The 17,682-nt window shown below is 35.2% G+C and overlaps 4 protein-coding genes across 11 annotated transcripts in view; 3 read left to right on the plus strand and 1 right to left on the minus strand.

Moving 5' to 3' along the window:
- LOC135846373 (hrp65 protein-like) overlaps positions 1-4,480 on the minus strand; it is a 28,046-nt gene extending 23,566 nt beyond the window's left edge. For 3 of the 5 annotated variants that reach the window (XR_010558955.1, XM_065365436.1, XM_065365434.1), the window contains exons 1-10: positions 4,244-4,480; positions 4,059-4,151; positions 3,556-3,974; positions 2,723-3,478; positions 2,472-2,642; positions 2,271-2,401; positions 2,091-2,199; positions 1,835-2,021; positions 1,572-1,762; positions 30-129 (exon numbers count right to left, since the gene is read on the minus strand). Coding sequence is in view for 3 of the 5 variants with exons in the window: in XM_065365436.1 (XP_065221508.1) it covers positions 30-129; positions 1,572-1,762; positions 1,835-2,021; positions 2,091-2,199; positions 2,271-2,401; positions 2,472-2,642; positions 2,723-2,929 (1,096 nt within the window). In the remaining 2 variants the exon portion in view is untranslated. The remainder of the gene's footprint in view (positions 1-29; positions 130-1,571; positions 1,763-1,834; positions 2,022-2,090; positions 2,200-2,270; positions 2,402-2,471; positions 2,643-2,722; positions 3,479-3,555; positions 3,975-4,058; positions 4,152-4,243) is intronic. The other 2 variants (XR_010558956.1, XM_065365435.1) reach the window with 2 other exon arrangements.
- A 1,077-nt stretch (positions 4,481-5,557) lies between these two features.
- On the plus strand, positions 5,558-7,672 carry LOC135846375 (protein arginine N-methyltransferase 1-like). Of its 3 annotated transcripts, none has more exons than XM_065365438.1 (5): positions 5,558-6,182; positions 6,248-6,503; positions 6,588-6,805; positions 6,875-7,159; positions 7,523-7,672. In XM_065365438.1, exons 1-5 carry the CDS (start codon positions 5,988-5,990, stop codon positions 7,670-7,672), a joined length of 1,104 nt encoding a protein of 367 aa, XP_065221510.1. In that variant the 5' UTR covers positions 5,558-5,987. The 3 variants fall into 3 exon arrangements, with proteins under 3 accessions (XP_065221510.1, XP_065221512.1, XP_065221511.1); XM_065365440.1 differs by lacking the exon at positions 7,523-7,672 and adding an exon at positions 7,160-7,452 and having other exon boundaries at positions 5,684-6,182; positions 6,875-7,092; XM_065365439.1 differs by lacking the exon at positions 7,523-7,672 and having other exon boundaries at positions 5,685-6,182; positions 6,875-7,452.
- A 271-nt stretch (positions 7,673-7,943) lies between these two features.
- Positions 7,944-9,462, plus strand: LOC135846376 (uncharacterized). The gene is made up of 4 exons (XM_065365441.1): positions 7,944-8,109; positions 8,197-8,346; positions 8,432-8,591; positions 8,672-9,462. The coding sequence occupies exons 1-4, from the start codon at positions 7,945-7,947 to the stop codon at positions 9,022-9,024; spliced, it is 828 nt and encodes a 275-aa protein (XP_065221513.1). The 5' UTR covers position 7,944; the 3' UTR covers positions 9,025-9,462.
- Positions 9,463-10,764: 1,302 nt separating this feature from the next.
- Positions 10,765-17,634, plus strand: LOC135846371 (protein PFC0760c-like). Of its 2 annotated transcripts, XM_065365427.1 has the most exons (14): positions 10,766-11,117; positions 11,703-11,793; positions 11,865-13,670; positions 14,126-14,221; positions 14,303-14,760; positions 14,849-14,989; positions 15,066-15,194; positions 15,261-15,621; positions 15,883-15,932; positions 16,012-16,071; positions 16,142-16,219; positions 16,717-16,825; positions 17,031-17,197; positions 17,291-17,634. In XM_065365427.1, exons 2-14 carry the CDS (start codon positions 11,721-11,723, stop codon positions 17,384-17,386), a joined length of 3,624 nt encoding a protein of 1,207 aa, XP_065221499.1. In that variant the 5' UTR covers positions 10,766-11,117; positions 11,703-11,720; the 3' UTR covers positions 17,387-17,634. The 2 variants fall into 2 exon arrangements, with proteins under 2 accessions (XP_065221501.1, XP_065221499.1); XM_065365429.1 differs by lacking the exon at positions 16,142-16,219 and having other exon boundaries at positions 10,765-11,117.
- Positions 17,635-17,682: the final 48 nt, after the last annotated feature.

A 17,682-nucleotide genomic window follows, 5' to 3' on the forward strand; every position in this document is an offset into this window, starting at 1 on the left:
GCTCTACATAATCATCATTCATAAAGTACCTGCAGATTTCAACTCTCTTACGTTAACATCTGTGTCGAATTTACCTTGTTCAAAATTTCCGTTTGGACCAGCACGATCTTCCATTTTGATTTGATGGGCCTGAAAACACAAATAATCGTGTAAGTGATATGATTGATTAAAAAATTGATACAATAATTTAATTGAATCATAAAAGCTAGCTAATGTTTCTGGATTTTTTCGGCACATCTAAAAACATGTAAAGTTACAGATGCTTCCTGTCGAGAATATTTTTTGTACCCTCGAAAATTTTCTTTTTGGCACTTTTCTATTCATAAAAAGAAATAGAAAGCGTGGCGAGAGGGATTACATGAATACGATTAATCATATAAGTTATTAACATGATTCAACTTCGATGTTTAAAATAATAATCGAATCCATTCATCAAGGTCAGTATTTTCATACTTTCACAATGGTACTGAAAATTATATCAATATGAACGGAGTACTCGATTCAAATTAAGAAATGTACCTTGGACTAAATCGGCACATCTCATACGATATTACTGTAAAAGATGCTTCCTGTCAAGAATGCTTCTTATACCCTCAAAAAATTTTCATGGCACTTTGCTATTCATGGAATAGAAATAGAAAGCGTGGCGAGAGGGATTACATGAATATGATCGATCAAAAATGAATCATTTATCAGATTAATTAAATAGCATTAGAAATAATGATAGAATATATTCACCAAGGTCATTACTTGGAACTTTCACAAAAATTACATCAACATGTACCGAATATATTCAAGTTGAGAAATGTATCTTGGACTAAATCGGCACACCTCTAACGATATAATTGTGAAAGATGCTTCCTGTCAAGATTATTAATTCTTGTACCCTCAAAATATTTTCATGGCACTTTTCTATTCATGGAATAGAAATAGAAAGCGTGGCGAGAGGAATTACATGAATATGAGCAATCAAATGAATCCTTTACAAGATTCAGCAATTGGCACTGTAAATAATAATAAAACCTCTTCACCAAGGTCAGTACTTGGCATTTTCACAAAAATTATTGAAAATTACATCAACATGTACCGAATATATTCAAGTTGAGAAATGTACCTTGGACTAAATCGGCACACCTCATACGATTAATTGTAAAAGATGCTTCCTGTCAAGATTTCTAATTCTTATACCCTCAAAATATTTTCATGGCACTTTACTATTCATGGAATAGAAATAGAAAGCGTGGCGAGAGGGATCACACGAATATTATTTCTCGTGTAGATGATAACGCAGCAGGCATGGTCAAGTTTTCGTTACCATCAAAATAAATTACTCTTACTAATATCTAATCTAAAATTACATCGGGAACTAGACGTATTCATTATACATTTTGAAAAAAATTAAATAAAATGTATCTTGAATTAAATCGGCACATCTAATACGATAATACGTAATAGATGCTTCCTGTCAAGAATTTAATATACCCTCGTAAAATTACTTTGGCACTTTTCAATCCACTACAGAGAAAGAAAGCGTGGCGAGAGGGTAGCCGTGAAATAACATCATTCTATACCTGAATAAACATATTGTTTTCTTGTTGTCTCCGTCTCATATCGTCTTTTTGATGATGCATACGCATGCTCAAATCATCGGTGTGTCTTCTCATCATATCATCGTCCATCCTTCTCTGTTCGTCAGCTTGACGTTCTTTCAATTCCCATTCGATCTTTTGACGATCTCGATCCATTTCACGTTTTCTAAGTTCTAAGATTTAAAAAAAAAAATCAAATATTGGACAAAAAAACACACCAAAAAGCATTAATGAGAAACACTCACGTTCTCTGAGCATTTCAGTTTCGTGTTCAAATCTGGCATACTCCATTTGAGCTTCGAGTTTCTCTTCTTCAGCTTTCAATTCGCGTTTCAGCGCATCTTCTTTCTGTTTATACAGATCGTACAGTTGTTTCCAACGAGTACCGTATTCGTACTCGAAAGAAGCTTGATTAGCGAAACGAGGACCGACCTAAACAGACAGATATAATCAGTACACTAATACGCCCATGTAGTGACCAATCTACGAAATAAAGCTTACTTCACGAGATTTGATGTATTCCTGAGGTTTTCGAGTAATTGATTTCTCAGGGAAACCATCAACATCATCGATGACATCGTACGGTTCAACGATCGCTGGTCTCAAGGAACTGCAGAACAAAAAGTGTGATGTATTTTCGATTCAACGCGAGACAATAATAACACAAGATCTTCAAGTTACCTGGTTAAGAAGAAACACCCTTCGGCGCATCGGCGCAATGCGAGTAAAGCAGTAGGTTTGCGAGCGAATTCGACAATACCTTCTTTCAACGAATTACCACGGTCATCGACGAGTATTTGGGCACGTTCAATCTACAAGAGACGAAACGACATAACAAATGCACCAAAATAAAATACGAAACATATCATACAGATGACTTACTTCACCAAAAACAGAGAAAGCGTATTCCAATAGTTCATTCGTAACCCATTGAGTAAGATTTTTCACTTTAATAGCTGCACCGACCGGTGCAAACCGAACTTTAAGTGCTCGGTTCTTTCTCATCGTGCCATCAAGTTCGCGTTTAGCTCTTTCAGCATTAGCACGGTAGTCCTAAAATGAACATGAAAAGTAATTCGTTTAAAACGTAACCAACACACGTAGAATTATAAGCAACGAAACATCATTCTTACCAGACGAACGAATGCGAACATTTTTTCAGCGTTAACGAAACACTCGTTAATTTCTCCGAATTTTTTGAACATCTCAGTAACTTCTTCTTCGGTGATTTCAGCCAAGTTTCCGACGTATAATCTGCATCGAGATGAGAATTTTTGTTCGGCATCATTTTTGGGTGGAAGATCGTAAGTGTTTTCAGGACATTGTAGAAAGTTTATCATGAATCCTGTCCTGAAATCATGAACGTAACGATTATTATCAGATATTGAGCACCCTAGTTACGAGGATTTAGAAAGAAATAATCTTTCAGCCGTCGAATTCATCTCATGTTCCAATATTCTAGTGCGTCGTGCGATGTTTGTAGACAAATTAACCCTATCGACATATCCTGACGATGAAATTAACCAAATGTAAAAGAAAGGAAAGGAAACAACATTACAATAGAAAAAACCCTTTATTGGAAATGGCAAAAAATTTAAAAGAAACAATATCTCATCTTTATAACGATAGCTTGTTAGGAAATATAGGATAAAAGTTCGCTAACATTTATGAGATAGTAATAACTAAGAATAACTTAGCCTGATCGATAGGAAATACAGGATAAACGAATGTTTCAATTTACAAGCTAATAACTATAATGAGGAACAATAAAAATTTTCATTGAAATATCCATTTTCACGCTAATGACGACAGTTGACTCGGACGATTTATTATTGGAGCGTACAAAGATGACGAAATTGACAATCCCACCAGAGTTTAAACACTTATATCTGAAAAATAATTTAAGGTGATATGAATTTCATCTGTAAAATACAACTCATGTGTACAAATGCGTTTAGAGTGCTACCTTTATTTTATTATTATTCAGCTCATTTCACTAAGAGATGTGATAGCGTGTAAGGCGCGGTGCTCGTTTTCGTCCAATTTAGGAATGTGCGTAAGTAACTGAAGGAGATCTGCGGCACTATAAGCTGAGTTACACACCTCGGCTAAGTTGTGCGTCAGTTTCGATGCGCGTTCATAGAACGAAGTACAGACATCAGCAAAATGTTTCGCCCCACTGGGAAATAATTTTCGTACTTGCGATACAGCCGTGGAAAACGTTGAGTTCTTGTCTGAATCTTCATAAAACGCCACATATCCAGCATGATAGGCGGTTCGTTTTTTCTTCCACTTTGCGGGCATATAGGATATTACAACCTTCTTGAAAAATCTCTCTAGATTAGAGCGAGCAAATATCATTATCAATAACGAGTTTTGAGTTTCCTAAACATATTATGAAAATAACAGGATTATCAACTAATCCAAACTAGTGCACAACGTTTAAAGTGTATGTTTCCTTCAACTTACAAGCTTCGTGAGCAGCGTAACAATAATTCCAGCTGTTTCAAATGGGACATTTGTTACATTGGGAATTCCGAAAACTGCTAAACGCTCTTTTAACTGTAACGATAAAGCATATATGTTGAAAATGTATATTTTAAAAGACGAATCCTGCGATACCGATTAAATAGTTGGAAGAAAGGACAGCTTACCGTAGGCGTTGGCAAGGAAGGCGTAATAGGAACCATAGACGCCGCCGTTGTACTCGGATTTGACATAATATCTCAAATAGTAAACAACCGGACAAAATAAAATTTTTGTAAACTAAAACACTAATTACAGTTAATTTTCAACTATTTTTATTTTTTGGTGATGGCTGGCTAACGAATGACAAGACAAACAATAACATAAAGTTGAGAGGAAGCCATTACTTCTGAAAGCAAGCACAGATGAAAAAAAAGCAGAATCAAAAATAAAAAAATTATGACTGATAACAGTATTTTCATAAAATTCCGCATGGAGCGATGTCGAAGACTATTTTTTCATTTTTTATTTTGTATACTAATCGTCGACCGTATACTATTTAATCGGTATCGCAGGATTCGTCTTTTAAAATATACATTTTCAACATATATGCTTTATCGTTACAGTTAAAAGAGCGTTTAGCAGTTTTCGGAATTCCCAATATAACAAATGTCCCATTTGAAACAGCTGGCATTATTGTTACGCTGCTCACAAAGCTTGTAAGTTAAAGGAAACATACACTTTGAACGTTGTGCACTAGTTTAGCATCGACCTTTTAATTAACCTAGACGGCTACTCTAACGTTAACTGAGGCCACTGGTTATGTCGCCAACTCCGTGGATTTCAAATTAGAAACAAACGCATCTGCGCATGTCTCAGGAATTGATGCTTGTGAACAGTAAACGGAAACACCACCAGCACCCCCACTTCAACCACTAATCCACTGACAACAAAATACACACACACACGTTTCCTGAGACATGCGCAGATGCGTTTGTTTCTAATTTGAAATCCACAGAGTTGGCGACATAACCAGTGGGATAATTTTGCGTATGAGTAGCCGTCTAGGTTAACTAAAAGGTCGATGTAGTTTAGTAGTTTACCAATATAGACAGTATAGGGGAAGACGATAATCTCCAATGGCGAATAATAGGATTATCGTCCCGCGTTTGACCGCCGATTAACTAAAAAACCAGAACGCGCTGCAGTGCCGTTTCTCGGCATGTTTTCCATTTTTTGTGAGAGTTGTAATCGAAAATACGCGTGATCGCAACTTTGACCTCTAATATTTCTTGATAGAAAAATGCTAGGACTTCGGGGAAAAAACCATCGTGAAGAGGATGAAATGCTGAACATTTCCACAGTTTCAAAACCCTATGTGTCCACTCAAGATTTTGAGTAACGCGTACTCAAAGTTTGAATTTTCGTCGCGCTTGATTCGATTTCTATAACTTTGTTAACTTTGAGTTGAAATTATTCAAAATTTTGAATGGACACATAGGGTTTTGAAACTGTGGAAATGTTCAGCATTTCATCCTCTTCACGATGGTTTTTTCCCCGAAGTCCTAGCATTTTTCTATCAAAAAATATTAGAGGTCAAAGTTGCGATCACGCGTATTTTCGATTACAACTCTCACAAAAAATGGAAAACATGCCGAGAAACGGCACTGCAACGCTCTCTCTAGTCGGCGGTCGGCGAATGGTACGATTTTTTAAGAACGCAGATTTCCGTCTTCCCCTATACTGTCTATATTTACCAACGGATTAGTTGATAATCCTGTTATTTTCATAATATGTTTAGGAAACACAAAACTCGTTATTGATAATGATATTTGCTCGCTCGAATCTAGAGCGGTCGACGATTTGGTCATAATCACCATTCATCGTGTCTTATGATTCGTGCGTCAAATTTCATTCGCATTACTGTGAAATATGGAAGAGTACATTAACGATTTGGCTGGATTTCACAAACCAAAATCTACTCTGGATCATTATGACGATGCTACGGCGGCCGAATGCTATTACGATCCTTATTCTCGCCTGCTTGTTCACGAACAAATATTGAGCGATTACGAGACCATAGAAACATACAAAGCATGGATCAATAGCAAAAAAGATTTGATAAAGGTGAGAACACTCACGTATCAGATAACCTTAGTGATCATTTTCCATCCAACTTTCGAATTTTACAGGGTAAAATAGTTCTGGACGTTGGCTGCGGTACAGGAATACTTTCCATGTTAGCTGCAGAAGCCGGAGCTGCTCGAGTTATTGGTATCGAATGGTCCAATATAGCTGATTACACCGAAGAGATCATCAAAGAGAATTACATGGATGATAGAGTTTTTATTATTAAAGGAAAAGTTGGTCGGGCCATTTTACCTTATAATATTCGTAAGGTAGATGTTATCATTTCGATGTGGATGGGTTTCTCCTTGATACAAGGAGGTTTGTATTGATAATCTCAACTTTTGAATTTGGTATAAGTCACTTCGATCGTTTATGTTACCCTCTGAATTTGGTTTCTTGCAGATCGTTTAAATGCTGTTATACAAGCCAGGGATAAATGGCTTGCTCCGATGGGTGTCATAATACCAGATAGAGCCATATTATATATGAGCGCTATTTCTGATCATAATTTCAGAGAAGATGATATCGAATCGTGGAAGAACGTTTACGGTTATAATATGTCTTGCGTTATTGACGAAGCATTAAAGCACGCTTATTGCAGAGTGGTTCCCCCTAACAATGTGAGTTACGCTGAAAAATTTGAACAAGTACCGAATTTCAAAAATAATATACAAATATTTGTTCCGCAGATGGTTACGAATCGATGTAAAATCAAAGAGATAAATTTACTGACTGATAGCCTCAAGAATATATTCAAGAACGTTAATTTTAGACTGACTGCACTACGTAACGATCACATTCAAGCGTTTATTACCCATTTTACCGTAAAGTTCTCCAAGTGCGATAATGGACTTGAAATAAACACTGATCCTCTATTTGCGCCCAAACGTTGGGGACAAACTGTAATGTACATGAAAGATTATATCACCATTCGAAAAAAAGAAAAGATAGTTGGCACTGTTTCTTTCTTCCAGGTGAATAAAGATCACCGTTTATTGGGTATTTTTATCGGAATGTTTTTCAGAGGTGCTATTACCGGAGAAGTAAAGAAAACGCATAGTTACATAATCAATGTTTAACGAGCTGGAATATGAATTTCGAATTAAGGCTGTTTCATTTTTATTTTCAAGTGTGACTTTTTTTTAAAAATAATTTGCAAAGAATCGAGTACCTGTTTTACTTTTGTTTTATTACTTATTTTTTTTAAATAAATTAATCTTTTTGTTTTTAAAAGATGAAAATGTGTTTTATTAAATTTTTCAATCAATTTTTTTGTTCATTTTGTAGTGGCAGTTCGCTTCATTTTTTAAAATTTGTTTTCATGATGTTTTATTCAGTGTCGAGCTGTTGAGGCAAATCCATTCGGTAAAAGTACGAAGCCATTCGAAACAATTTCGCCAACACTCGTTCCTCGTTCGTCTTCATTTCTTCATGATCTTGCTTTGGAAACCGGTACACTAGTACACCGGCTGACTCTACTGGCGTAAGCGTACGCACATATGATTCTTATCAGTGATGTGAACTTGAACAAAACAAAACATTTCGTCATCCGAAAGTCCGAAAGTAAGGCTACTATACTATAAACATACTATAAACTTATAGTAGCCCTACCGAAAGGTCATCCGTTCGTCTTATCAGTTGTAGTTCTTAGCGGCGGTGTTTTAGCGTTTAATTGAGAATTTTTCTCCATTTACATTGAATGAAATTTATTTCAATGTTTTACTTTTTTAAATTTAGTAATAATTGATCAACTGTAACCATGAAAACCTCCTATCCTGTGTTACTGAATCTTTTTAGATTTCAGTATAGGTTAATAACTAATTCCTGTCCATTAAGCGTTCAAGAGCAGAATAAAGAAGCTTCAACGGTAAACCGATTGTACAGATTGTATTGTACTCCAGCAATAAGTGATGTCACATCAAAAGTAAGCAGACAATTTCTTCGGTTTTCAATTAGGTAAAGTACGACTTTATCCACCATTGAGTTAATAACGGTTAATTTCACCTCACAGAAAATTGAAAGCGTAGTTGGATTACAAATCGGTCTCAGTTATGTGAGTTGGGCGCGAATTGAAACCAAAACAAATTTCCTTTCTCATCTGAATTTCCTAAGTTTACCAGTTGACATGAATAAAATGGAACTTCATCAAATTTATACTGTGGTGAGTAGGATTTTCACATAAGCTATGAACTTATTGAAATTAATTATTCTGAGTTTATAGGATACCTAAAAATTACATTTTTTAGGCTCATAAAACTTTAAACACTATACCGTCAGCTGATTGTTACGTAATGGAAAATCTGCCGAAGATTGTATCAGCATCGAGTGGGAAATTACAATTGACTTTACAAGCTACTCGTATGCAGTTGATCTCGATGTTGGTTGCGATGCTTAATATGAAATCGGGTATGTTTTCGATTATTCATGAGTAACTATACTTACCTAATTTAATTCAATCAAAATGTATCGAATCGGATAATTTTCAGATGAAAGCTATCAACCTGTGATGTTCATTAAACCACGTGTAACTGCAAGATTGTTTAATTTATTAATTGGTTCAGAAACAGTTTCCTCGCACGGAGTTATATCCAAGTTATTAGTTGAATCTTCCATGAAGCCATTCACACCCATTACATGTTGTCCTGATGCTCTTAAGTTTTACAACCAATCTCAAAACGTCGACAAAGAAATATTAGGGCAAGCTTTTCTTGTTACTGTTAGTTTTGCAGAACTGATGCTTTATAAAAATCAAGAATGCTACAAAATATTATTGGGCGATTCGAAAAAAAACCTGTTGTGTAATTTTTCCATATTTTCTGTGATAATAAGCATAATTTAAAAAGTTTAAGAATCTTATATGTAATTATGTATTACATTTTTAAAATTGAAATTGAGTAAGTATTTGTTTCCATTCGACCTGAGTGATGAAATATGTATTTGAGTTCAGTTCAAGATTTTTGACTTGTATGGAATGTGCTGGTGGTGACAACAATACGTATTAGAACTTCAAAATCTGGTGTGTAATTTTTTTGAGTAATATGCCAACTGTATTTTGTAAAAATGGCTTGCAAGTTTCAATATAAAAATCTCAAAGTACTTATTGCAATTATTTGCAAACGAATTAATACCCAAAAGAAAATCAATTCGTGCAATGTCTCAATACTTAATAGGTTATAGAAATTTTGAAAAAGATGGCGCTTCTAACTTGCCTTTTTTATTCTACTTAATATCTTTGTTTTGATTGTTGATCATTGAATAAAGCTTAATATGTACTTTGGTTGAGTGTTTGAAAAATATGTATGTACCTATCTAAATGCGTTAAGTGTAATGTCACTTTGTGAATTTGATTATTATAGTGCTTCACCATTTTTTATACCTATCCCCCTCAGCTGTGAAGAAATGATCAACTCGATCGACATTATTTTATAAAATTGTCACGTTAGGTATAAGTATTCAAATTCTAATTTGAAAATTGCTTTTTTATTCGTGGTTTTCAGTTCCAATTGAGTACTTGAAACTACTAAGCACTAAGCAGTTCTTCTAAGTCATTATGAATGAAAGATGTGAATCTACCAATCGAAATTACTAAGATTTAACAAAAAGGGGTGGGTATTTGATTTCATTTTTCATTCAATCGCGAATTCAGGCTTCACTATAACCGTACACTAAAGCCCAAGTATTAGAATGGTCAAGTTGTAGAATAGTCAAGTATTAGAATGGACAAGTGTTAGAAAATACATATCAGGATGGACTCGGAGAATGTGAGAATTAGGCGAGGCGAAGCCGAGCCGTTTAAAATTTATATTTCATTGGCTCAAATACCTATGTCCTCGATCAAAATTTCGAGTAAATTGCATTTAACTACAAAAAAATATGAAAAAAACATATTTTTTCAAGTCTTTCAACTTTGAGCTTTTATAAATTTTTTTCTATGGCGCGGCAAACTTTCAAACCAACTCCATCTTGTAGAGTTTTTTACGTAGATCATTTTCCTCACCTCAAATACCTATGTCCTCGATCAAAATTTCGAGTAAATTGCATTTAACTACAAAAAAATATGAAAAAACCATATTTTTTCAAGAGTCTTTAGTCTTTCAACTTTGAGCTTTTATAAGTTTTTTTCTATGGCGCGGCAAACTTTCAAACCAACTCCATCTTGTAGAGTTTTTTACGTAGATCATTTTCCTTACCTCAAATACCTATGTCCTCGATCAAAATTTCGAGTAAATTGCATTTAAATACACAAAAAAACGAAAAAAACGGAGGTTTTCATTTTTCAAGAGTGTTACAACTTTGAGCTTTCGTAACTTTTTTTCTATCGCGTGGACGGTGGATAACTCTCAAACCTACTCCATTTTGTAGAGTTTTTTACGTAGATCATTTTCCTTACCTTAAATACCTATGTCCTCGATCAAAATTTTGAGTAATTTCCGTATTAACAAATAGAAGCAGGTTTAACTTCATATAAATAAAATGTAATAATGGTATTCCTACTATGGCGCTAATGCTATCAGCGCTGCATGGTGGTGTAGTTTGGCGTGACGCGTTTTTCGGCCGATCATTTATTTAACACTGGGTCTTATGGCCTATGGGGAGTGCGCACACGGCACACTAGGTTGGTGGAATTTTGTGACAATCAACGGTTGAGGTTACCAACATTGTATTGCATCTTGAAACAATAATAATTAATTTTTCCAATTTTGAATTGTGTTGTTACCTATTTTATTTAATTTTAGTGAAATTTTTACGTGTTAAATAAGTTGTGATGAAGAACTGAACAGTGCATAGTTAATGTTTGACGAGTAAACTGCCTCCGTTGATGGGACTCGATGCTTGAATAGAGACCTTTATCAATGATCAGAAATTTGTGCATCTAATACCTGATTATGGAAGATTGTTGATACAAGTTGAATTTTGGAAATATGAATAATGGTATATAATAATTATTCTTATTGTTCATAGAATACTGATGTACTCGTTGCTTTACTATGTATTGTTTATCAGGGATACATTTTGCTATCGATATCGGCTCAGTTACTATCCCGTGTTTGAAAATGTGGTGCATTAGTCTGCACTGAAATTACATAGCACTATCGGTAATGTCATCGATAACAAAAATCATTACGAAGAATTCAATTTTTTGAGTAATTAGTTGCATCTTGCATGTTTCTTTGACTAAACTTGACGAAAAAGTCGAATTGCCATGTTGCCATGTTGCTTTTTCCCTACTGCGCCTTGCTGCAAAAAACATTGCACATGCGAGACGAACTTCCCATCAAATAATTTGTTGTGTTTTGTTTCATGAGATAAAATTAGTGCACTTTTTTGCGTTTTTCAAATGAAAAAACCAGTAAAATTGTCTTCATTGTATTGTTCTAGTCATTAGTTTTTATAAAATGATACTCGGAAGAGCTAGTGAGGTCATTATACTCTCTCAATTCAAGATTATAACGTGCTTTTCGTTTAAAAAAATATCATTTCATACTCATTGATATAATATTTCTATTTTGTTTCTAGATTTTTAATCGCTAAATCATGGTATCTGAAAGCCCCTTCAGTGAGCCTACAATTCTAAGTGAACAGACAACCGCTTCTAATTTCCTCGGATGTATGTATTCTGTTAACAACCGGTTTTATCAATGTTCGATATACCTCATTAATTGCATGTTTCTTTTTCAGCTGATAAAAGTTTCAAAACTCCCATACATAGTTTCATGAACATGGCTCAAGTTGGCAGTTTAACTCAACAAAGTATCAATGACAGTGAAGAAATAATCAATAGTAATAGAATTTCAAACGACATTGATGATTCTGAAGGAATCAACAGCGATATTGAATTGAGTATAGAAGAATCAGACGATAAAGAGACAGTTAGTGAGACCGAAGATGCGACTGTCTCCCTGAAAAAGAAGATCTTATTGAATAAAGATACGGAATCACTGGAATCTTTAGATAGTGATCTCGCTAATGCTGCTCATCTTGCTGGAACTGGTTTTTCAGCCGATGAGTTCGATCAAATAGACTGTTTAGATACTATTGATGATTCTGCCTATGGTTCAAATGGCAATACTATTTCGAAGCTGGTTCCTCATTCGACCGAATTAGATGATCGAGGAAAAAACTGCGACTCCAACAAAACCTGCGTAAATACTTCAACTGACGGAGATATAACTCAAACGAATGCTGCAAATGATGAGAATGGTGAACGTTCTGGAGATGAGCAACTACTGAATGAAAGTCCTGTCAAAATTGAACGAAACAATAACAAGACTGAAAGAATCGTTGAAAATGAAAAACCGACCGGTGAGCGGGGTTCTAAACAACTCTCACGAAATACGATAGTAAAATTTGAACCTGGTATTTTTCTACGTAACGATCCAGCGGAAATTCTCGCCAAACAAGAAGCTTTCGAGGAAGAATTTTCCGATGAATTTAGACTGGAAATCGATTCGTGTTCTGATGAACAGTCACAAGATTCTGTTTCGCGACAACCACTTTCACTAGAATCCAATTCGAAAAATATCGCTCGATCTCAGAATAACGATTCAAGAAAAGTTGAAGAATTAGCTACTCAGTGTGAAAAAATTTCTTCGAAATCGACTGTTCCACCTGAAGATGGTTCCAAGGAAAACGAAACTGCTTCGGTTCGGATAGATGAAGATAGCTCGAAACTGACTGAAAAAATGTCCGCTCTAGTCGAAAATAACGCTTCGAAACAAATCGACGAAAAATCTACTTCAGATGTAATTTCGATGAAAAATGCCGATAAGCCAGATGATAATATCACCAGTGTTCTAGAAACCGTCGAACCGGTTCAGTGTGAAAAATCTTCGTCAGAAGCAATATCAATAGCAAATAGTACGAGTAATATTGAATCCAACCAAATAGAAAATATGTCAATCGACGATGATACATCTCTGGACGACATTCCTGTCGCAAACGTTAGAAAATCGGACGATAACCGTCCCGGTGTCATTATGAAGAATACTTCGGAACAGTATGAAGACATGTCGATCGATGATACTCCTTCCAAAATAATTCGAAATGAAGATATCAACCAATCCAGTGAAACTCGTTCTACTAGCGTTATAGAAGACATCCCAGCTGCGATTCGGAGTTCAGTCGCAGAGAATCAAAACCTCGAATTTTCTGAAGACGAGGTTTCACCGCAGAATGACGATATTCGTTCTGACTGTAACCTTCAGGAAGCGCAAACAGTCGATTCTCCTGATGTAATTCTTTCGCCTATGATCGTGGATGATGACAAAGATCCGAAAAGCGTAGAATCTAACGATATCATCATCGATTCCGTTGAATCTGAGATCGTAGAATTGGACGCCGATGACGAACCTGTGATTCTGGACGATGATCTCAGTGATGCATCCCCTTCGGATAGTCGAACTTCGCAACAAAAATTCAATCAACCGTTAGAAAATACTGCCAAAGAAGTCACGCATGATGATATCGAGGCTGAAGTTGTCGCAGGTAAATGAAAAATATTCTATCATTCTCTTGTAAACGCGAATTATTATCGTATCGATTGAATTTCGGTAATTTTTTATTAAAGTGAAAAAAGAGGAGTTAAAATTTTTGAACTCATTTCCTCTGACGTAGGTACTGCTTTATTTTGACTAGCGTACGAGCTTGGGTATTGACGCAGGTGATTTTTTTTTTTTTGTTAAATTCTTACAAAACATTACAATTACATAAAACCATATGTAAACGCACTTCTGTTTATGTACCATGCTAAATAAGACAGCGAGCAGATGGTTCAATGTTTTAGAAACGTTTCGTCATATGATTTACCGTTTTTTCTACCAAGATTATATAATGCAACGTTTAATCTGTGCAGCATTATCTTGGTTCTTTCGACGAAAGAAAGCAATATCGAGAATCGTATATTTATGTATATCTCTTTTCTTCTTTTTTTTTGGTCACAGGTAACGATGATCCTGTTCCTTCAACCAGTGGCATTGCAAATGATGAATATAAAAAAGTTGAAATATCGCTAAACAGGCTAACGTCCAATGATACTGGTACGTTGAAAATTGTTGCAGTTTTAATATCCTCGTTGAAATGCCGCTATATTCTTGTTTTTCTTTTTTTTTTTTTTACAGATTCCAGGAAACGTAGACTTCAATCTAATCAAGACGATTCTTTCTCGAGTGATTCTCTTTTCGTAGAAAAACGTGCTAGAATCAGTGAACCTAATTCTTCGGATAGATGTAATGGTACTAATTCAACAGAGCATAGAAAAAAACCGTTGGCCAATAGAGCTCGTAAACATACTAGCTCAACGAATGTAGACAAAACATTTGAAGAAATACAGAAAAAGATTCGCGACGGTCTCGATAAACAAAACAGAAATCAAGACCCTTCTTCTGGTCAAGATGTATTTGACGAATATGATTGCGAGATTCACGATAATGATGGAGATACTAACGACGCGAATTTCAACGAAACTGCCCAAAATGCCGATAACGATGCGCACAAAATACAATTGAATTACGATGTTATTAGTAAAGAAAATTTGAAAAATATTTTCAAAGTTATGAGAACCAAGTTGACCAGAAAGGTGAGTTTTTCAAATTGCTGTTTATTAGAGAAGAAAATGAATCAAGAGGGTCAAATTTTTTATAAATTTTGTTGATTTCTTGTTTCAGCAACTCGAAACAATGATGATTCAAAAATGTTGCGAAATGATCTCCGACAGTAACGAAATAGGTACTTTGAGAAGGCAAGTCGCTGATTTACAGCAAGCTGAGATGTTTAGAAAGCAAAAAATTATGAATTTAGAAAAACAGGTAACATTTTGAACAAAGTTTGATTTTATTCTTTTCTTCAAAAAATGTCTATAACTTTTATTCATTTTTTGTTCAGATATCCCAGCTCAAAGCTGTTTGTCAAAGGTATCTTGATCAAGTTAAGGAGAGCACTGATAAAGCTGTAAACCCTATTAAAATTACCAGATCTGTTGGCCTACAAGTAGCGTTCGGCGATTCTTCTCCTGTAAGGTTATATTTTATTCGGAATCTTCGATAAAATTCTTGTACTAATATCTTGTTATTTCTTTAGTATGTCAACTTCGAACCTATTCCAACCACATCGAGAAATCAAGAAAAATTGAAGAAGTTACTCAGTGCCCCTCCTGTTAATAGTAGAAGATCACTAGCGACTCCAGACATTCATCAAAATGTTACGAGGTCAAATTCAGCTTCTCCTCTACCATCTAACGCCAATTCTAGAAACCATGAACCTAGATTGGTCAACGGAAATTCCAGGATTAGTTCTCCATTGAGTCATTGTGGTAGTCCGACACCTAATTCGTCTCCTTCCGCGGCTGGCAGCTCTAGAAATACTATGAAAGTGACGAAACCTGCTGCTGCTGCTGACGAAGATGCGCCAGTAATTGACCTCACGGATAAAGATGATAAAAGTACGCGTTGTTTTTGATTCCTATGGAGAGATAAAAATTCAGCTTCAGAGGCTAATCAGTAGAGCGCTCTGAACGTGGTCGTTCTCGTTCACGTACCCAATGCATTTTAAAGAAAGAGCTACGTCATTCCTGCATTCCTGTTAACTGTTTGCGTATACGAATGACCACAAATCTGTATTTTTATCGCTCCATATCGTTGTTATACTCTAAGTTCGTATCCTTGATAAAGTTTAGAATACTTAAACAAATTGTTGTTTTCAGATGAAAACGAAGGAAATGTAGCCGCTAAAAATTTACTCGCCACTGTTAACGTAAGTGATTGAAGATCAAGTGCTAATCTGACTTTGGTTGAAGGTCATGCATTTACGTGGTATTTTATTCGTTTTACAGGGATCAGCCATGGTAACCTACGTACCAGTTAAAGTAAATGGTCAAGATCAAAATAGACAGGTAAATTATCGACCTATTTTCAAACATGATAAAATGATTGCAGTATGTAACGGTCACTTAATATTTGCAGGTAATCAAACCAGGTACTTCGATTTTAGTTAATGGACAGTTGATGACGGTTCAAAGTACCGGAAAATTTCCTCCATTGGTGAGTTCGTTTGTAGCCAAACAGTGAACAATATTTCGATGTGACCCATTCTGTGATTTGGATAGGAGAGTGCATAGAGTCTACGTGACGTCATCGCCGCGTATAGGCGACGTTTTTGACGAAATGTCAAATGTGAAAATGTGTGATGAAAAAAGTGATGTGATTATGATGTGAATGTACATAATAGGGATGGAAAGCAGGAAAGCTAGCTGAACGCTGAGGAAGTGGGGGGGGGGGTTAAAAGCTAAAACTTGAAAGCTAGCTAAAGCCAGAAGCTTTATTTATTCAGTTTTTTTTTTTTTTTGCAAATTCATTACTCTGTAAATTTCTTGCTTTTGGCTGTGATCAAATTTACCAAAAAAAAAACTATAAAGCACCTAACAAAAAGCCAAAACCCTTTTGCAATCAGCGAATAGCTGATGGCTTGTTATTTTATTGTTCCAATTTCCTCCTCAAACGAGTCTAATTTTTATTCGGTTTTTGAATGTATTCAACAGCCAGCTCAGCATCCAGCTCCAGTTCCTCCTCCACCACCTATGGCCATGGTAACGGGTGCAAAACCAGTACCTCCGAGACCGATTTTGAAAATTGATAGAGGTGAAGCAGGTAAATACTGAATAAATTATTTGTTGAATGAATTTGATAACGGATTTAATTACGTGTATGTATCTTGCTGAAACAAGTAACGCACCCTCTATACATCTTTCGGGTTATTATTTTGATAAATAAATGGATTGGCTAACAATTGCATTAAAATAGCTAACAATTGGAATCGTGTAATAACAAAGAAAAAACTGCTCTCTGTTTGTAGGTATAATGCTATCTTGGGAATTTCCGCGGAACACCATCTGCGCTGAAATCGCTAAATACCAATTGTTCGCCTATCAAGAAACCGATTTACCTCCTAGGCCTGATCTGTGGAAAGTAGTAGGCGACGTTACTGCTCTTCCATTGCCTATGGCGTGTACTTTAACTCAAGTAAATATTACTATGGTCTATGTATTATCATCGTGGTGTTTATATTTTACTCAATATTTCATATTATGTTGAATTTTTTTTGTCTTGTTTTAGTTCATCGTAGGCTTCAAGTATCATTTTACAGTTAGAGCTGTCGATGTTCATAATCGATGTGGACCGTTCAGTGTTCCTCGAACTATTACGTTGTGAATAGTTCGTGTCGATTGTTTATGTATATTGTATATAATTTTTTGTGAAATACATTTTGTAAGTATTGAAAAACTTTCAAAAAAACGAAAGAGAAAAAACAAAAATCATTGATTTTATTAATTTCATATTTTTTATGATATTTCTGTTGTTTTGATAATTTGTTATTTTTTACGAAAACTTGATTTGTATTTTTTATGGATTCGTTTCGTTTTTTTTCTCGAAAGAATAAATAATATTTTGAATTGTGATCGTGTAGATGCTTTGTTTCAAATTAGAAATGCAGCATCTTTCGAAAT

This window comes from Planococcus citri, chromosome 5 (genome assembly GCF_950023065.1).
Source record: "Planococcus citri chromosome 5, ihPlaCitr1.1, whole genome shotgun sequence".
Classification (NCBI taxonomy): domain Eukaryota; kingdom Metazoa; phylum Arthropoda; class Insecta; order Hemiptera; family Pseudococcidae; genus Planococcus; species Planococcus citri.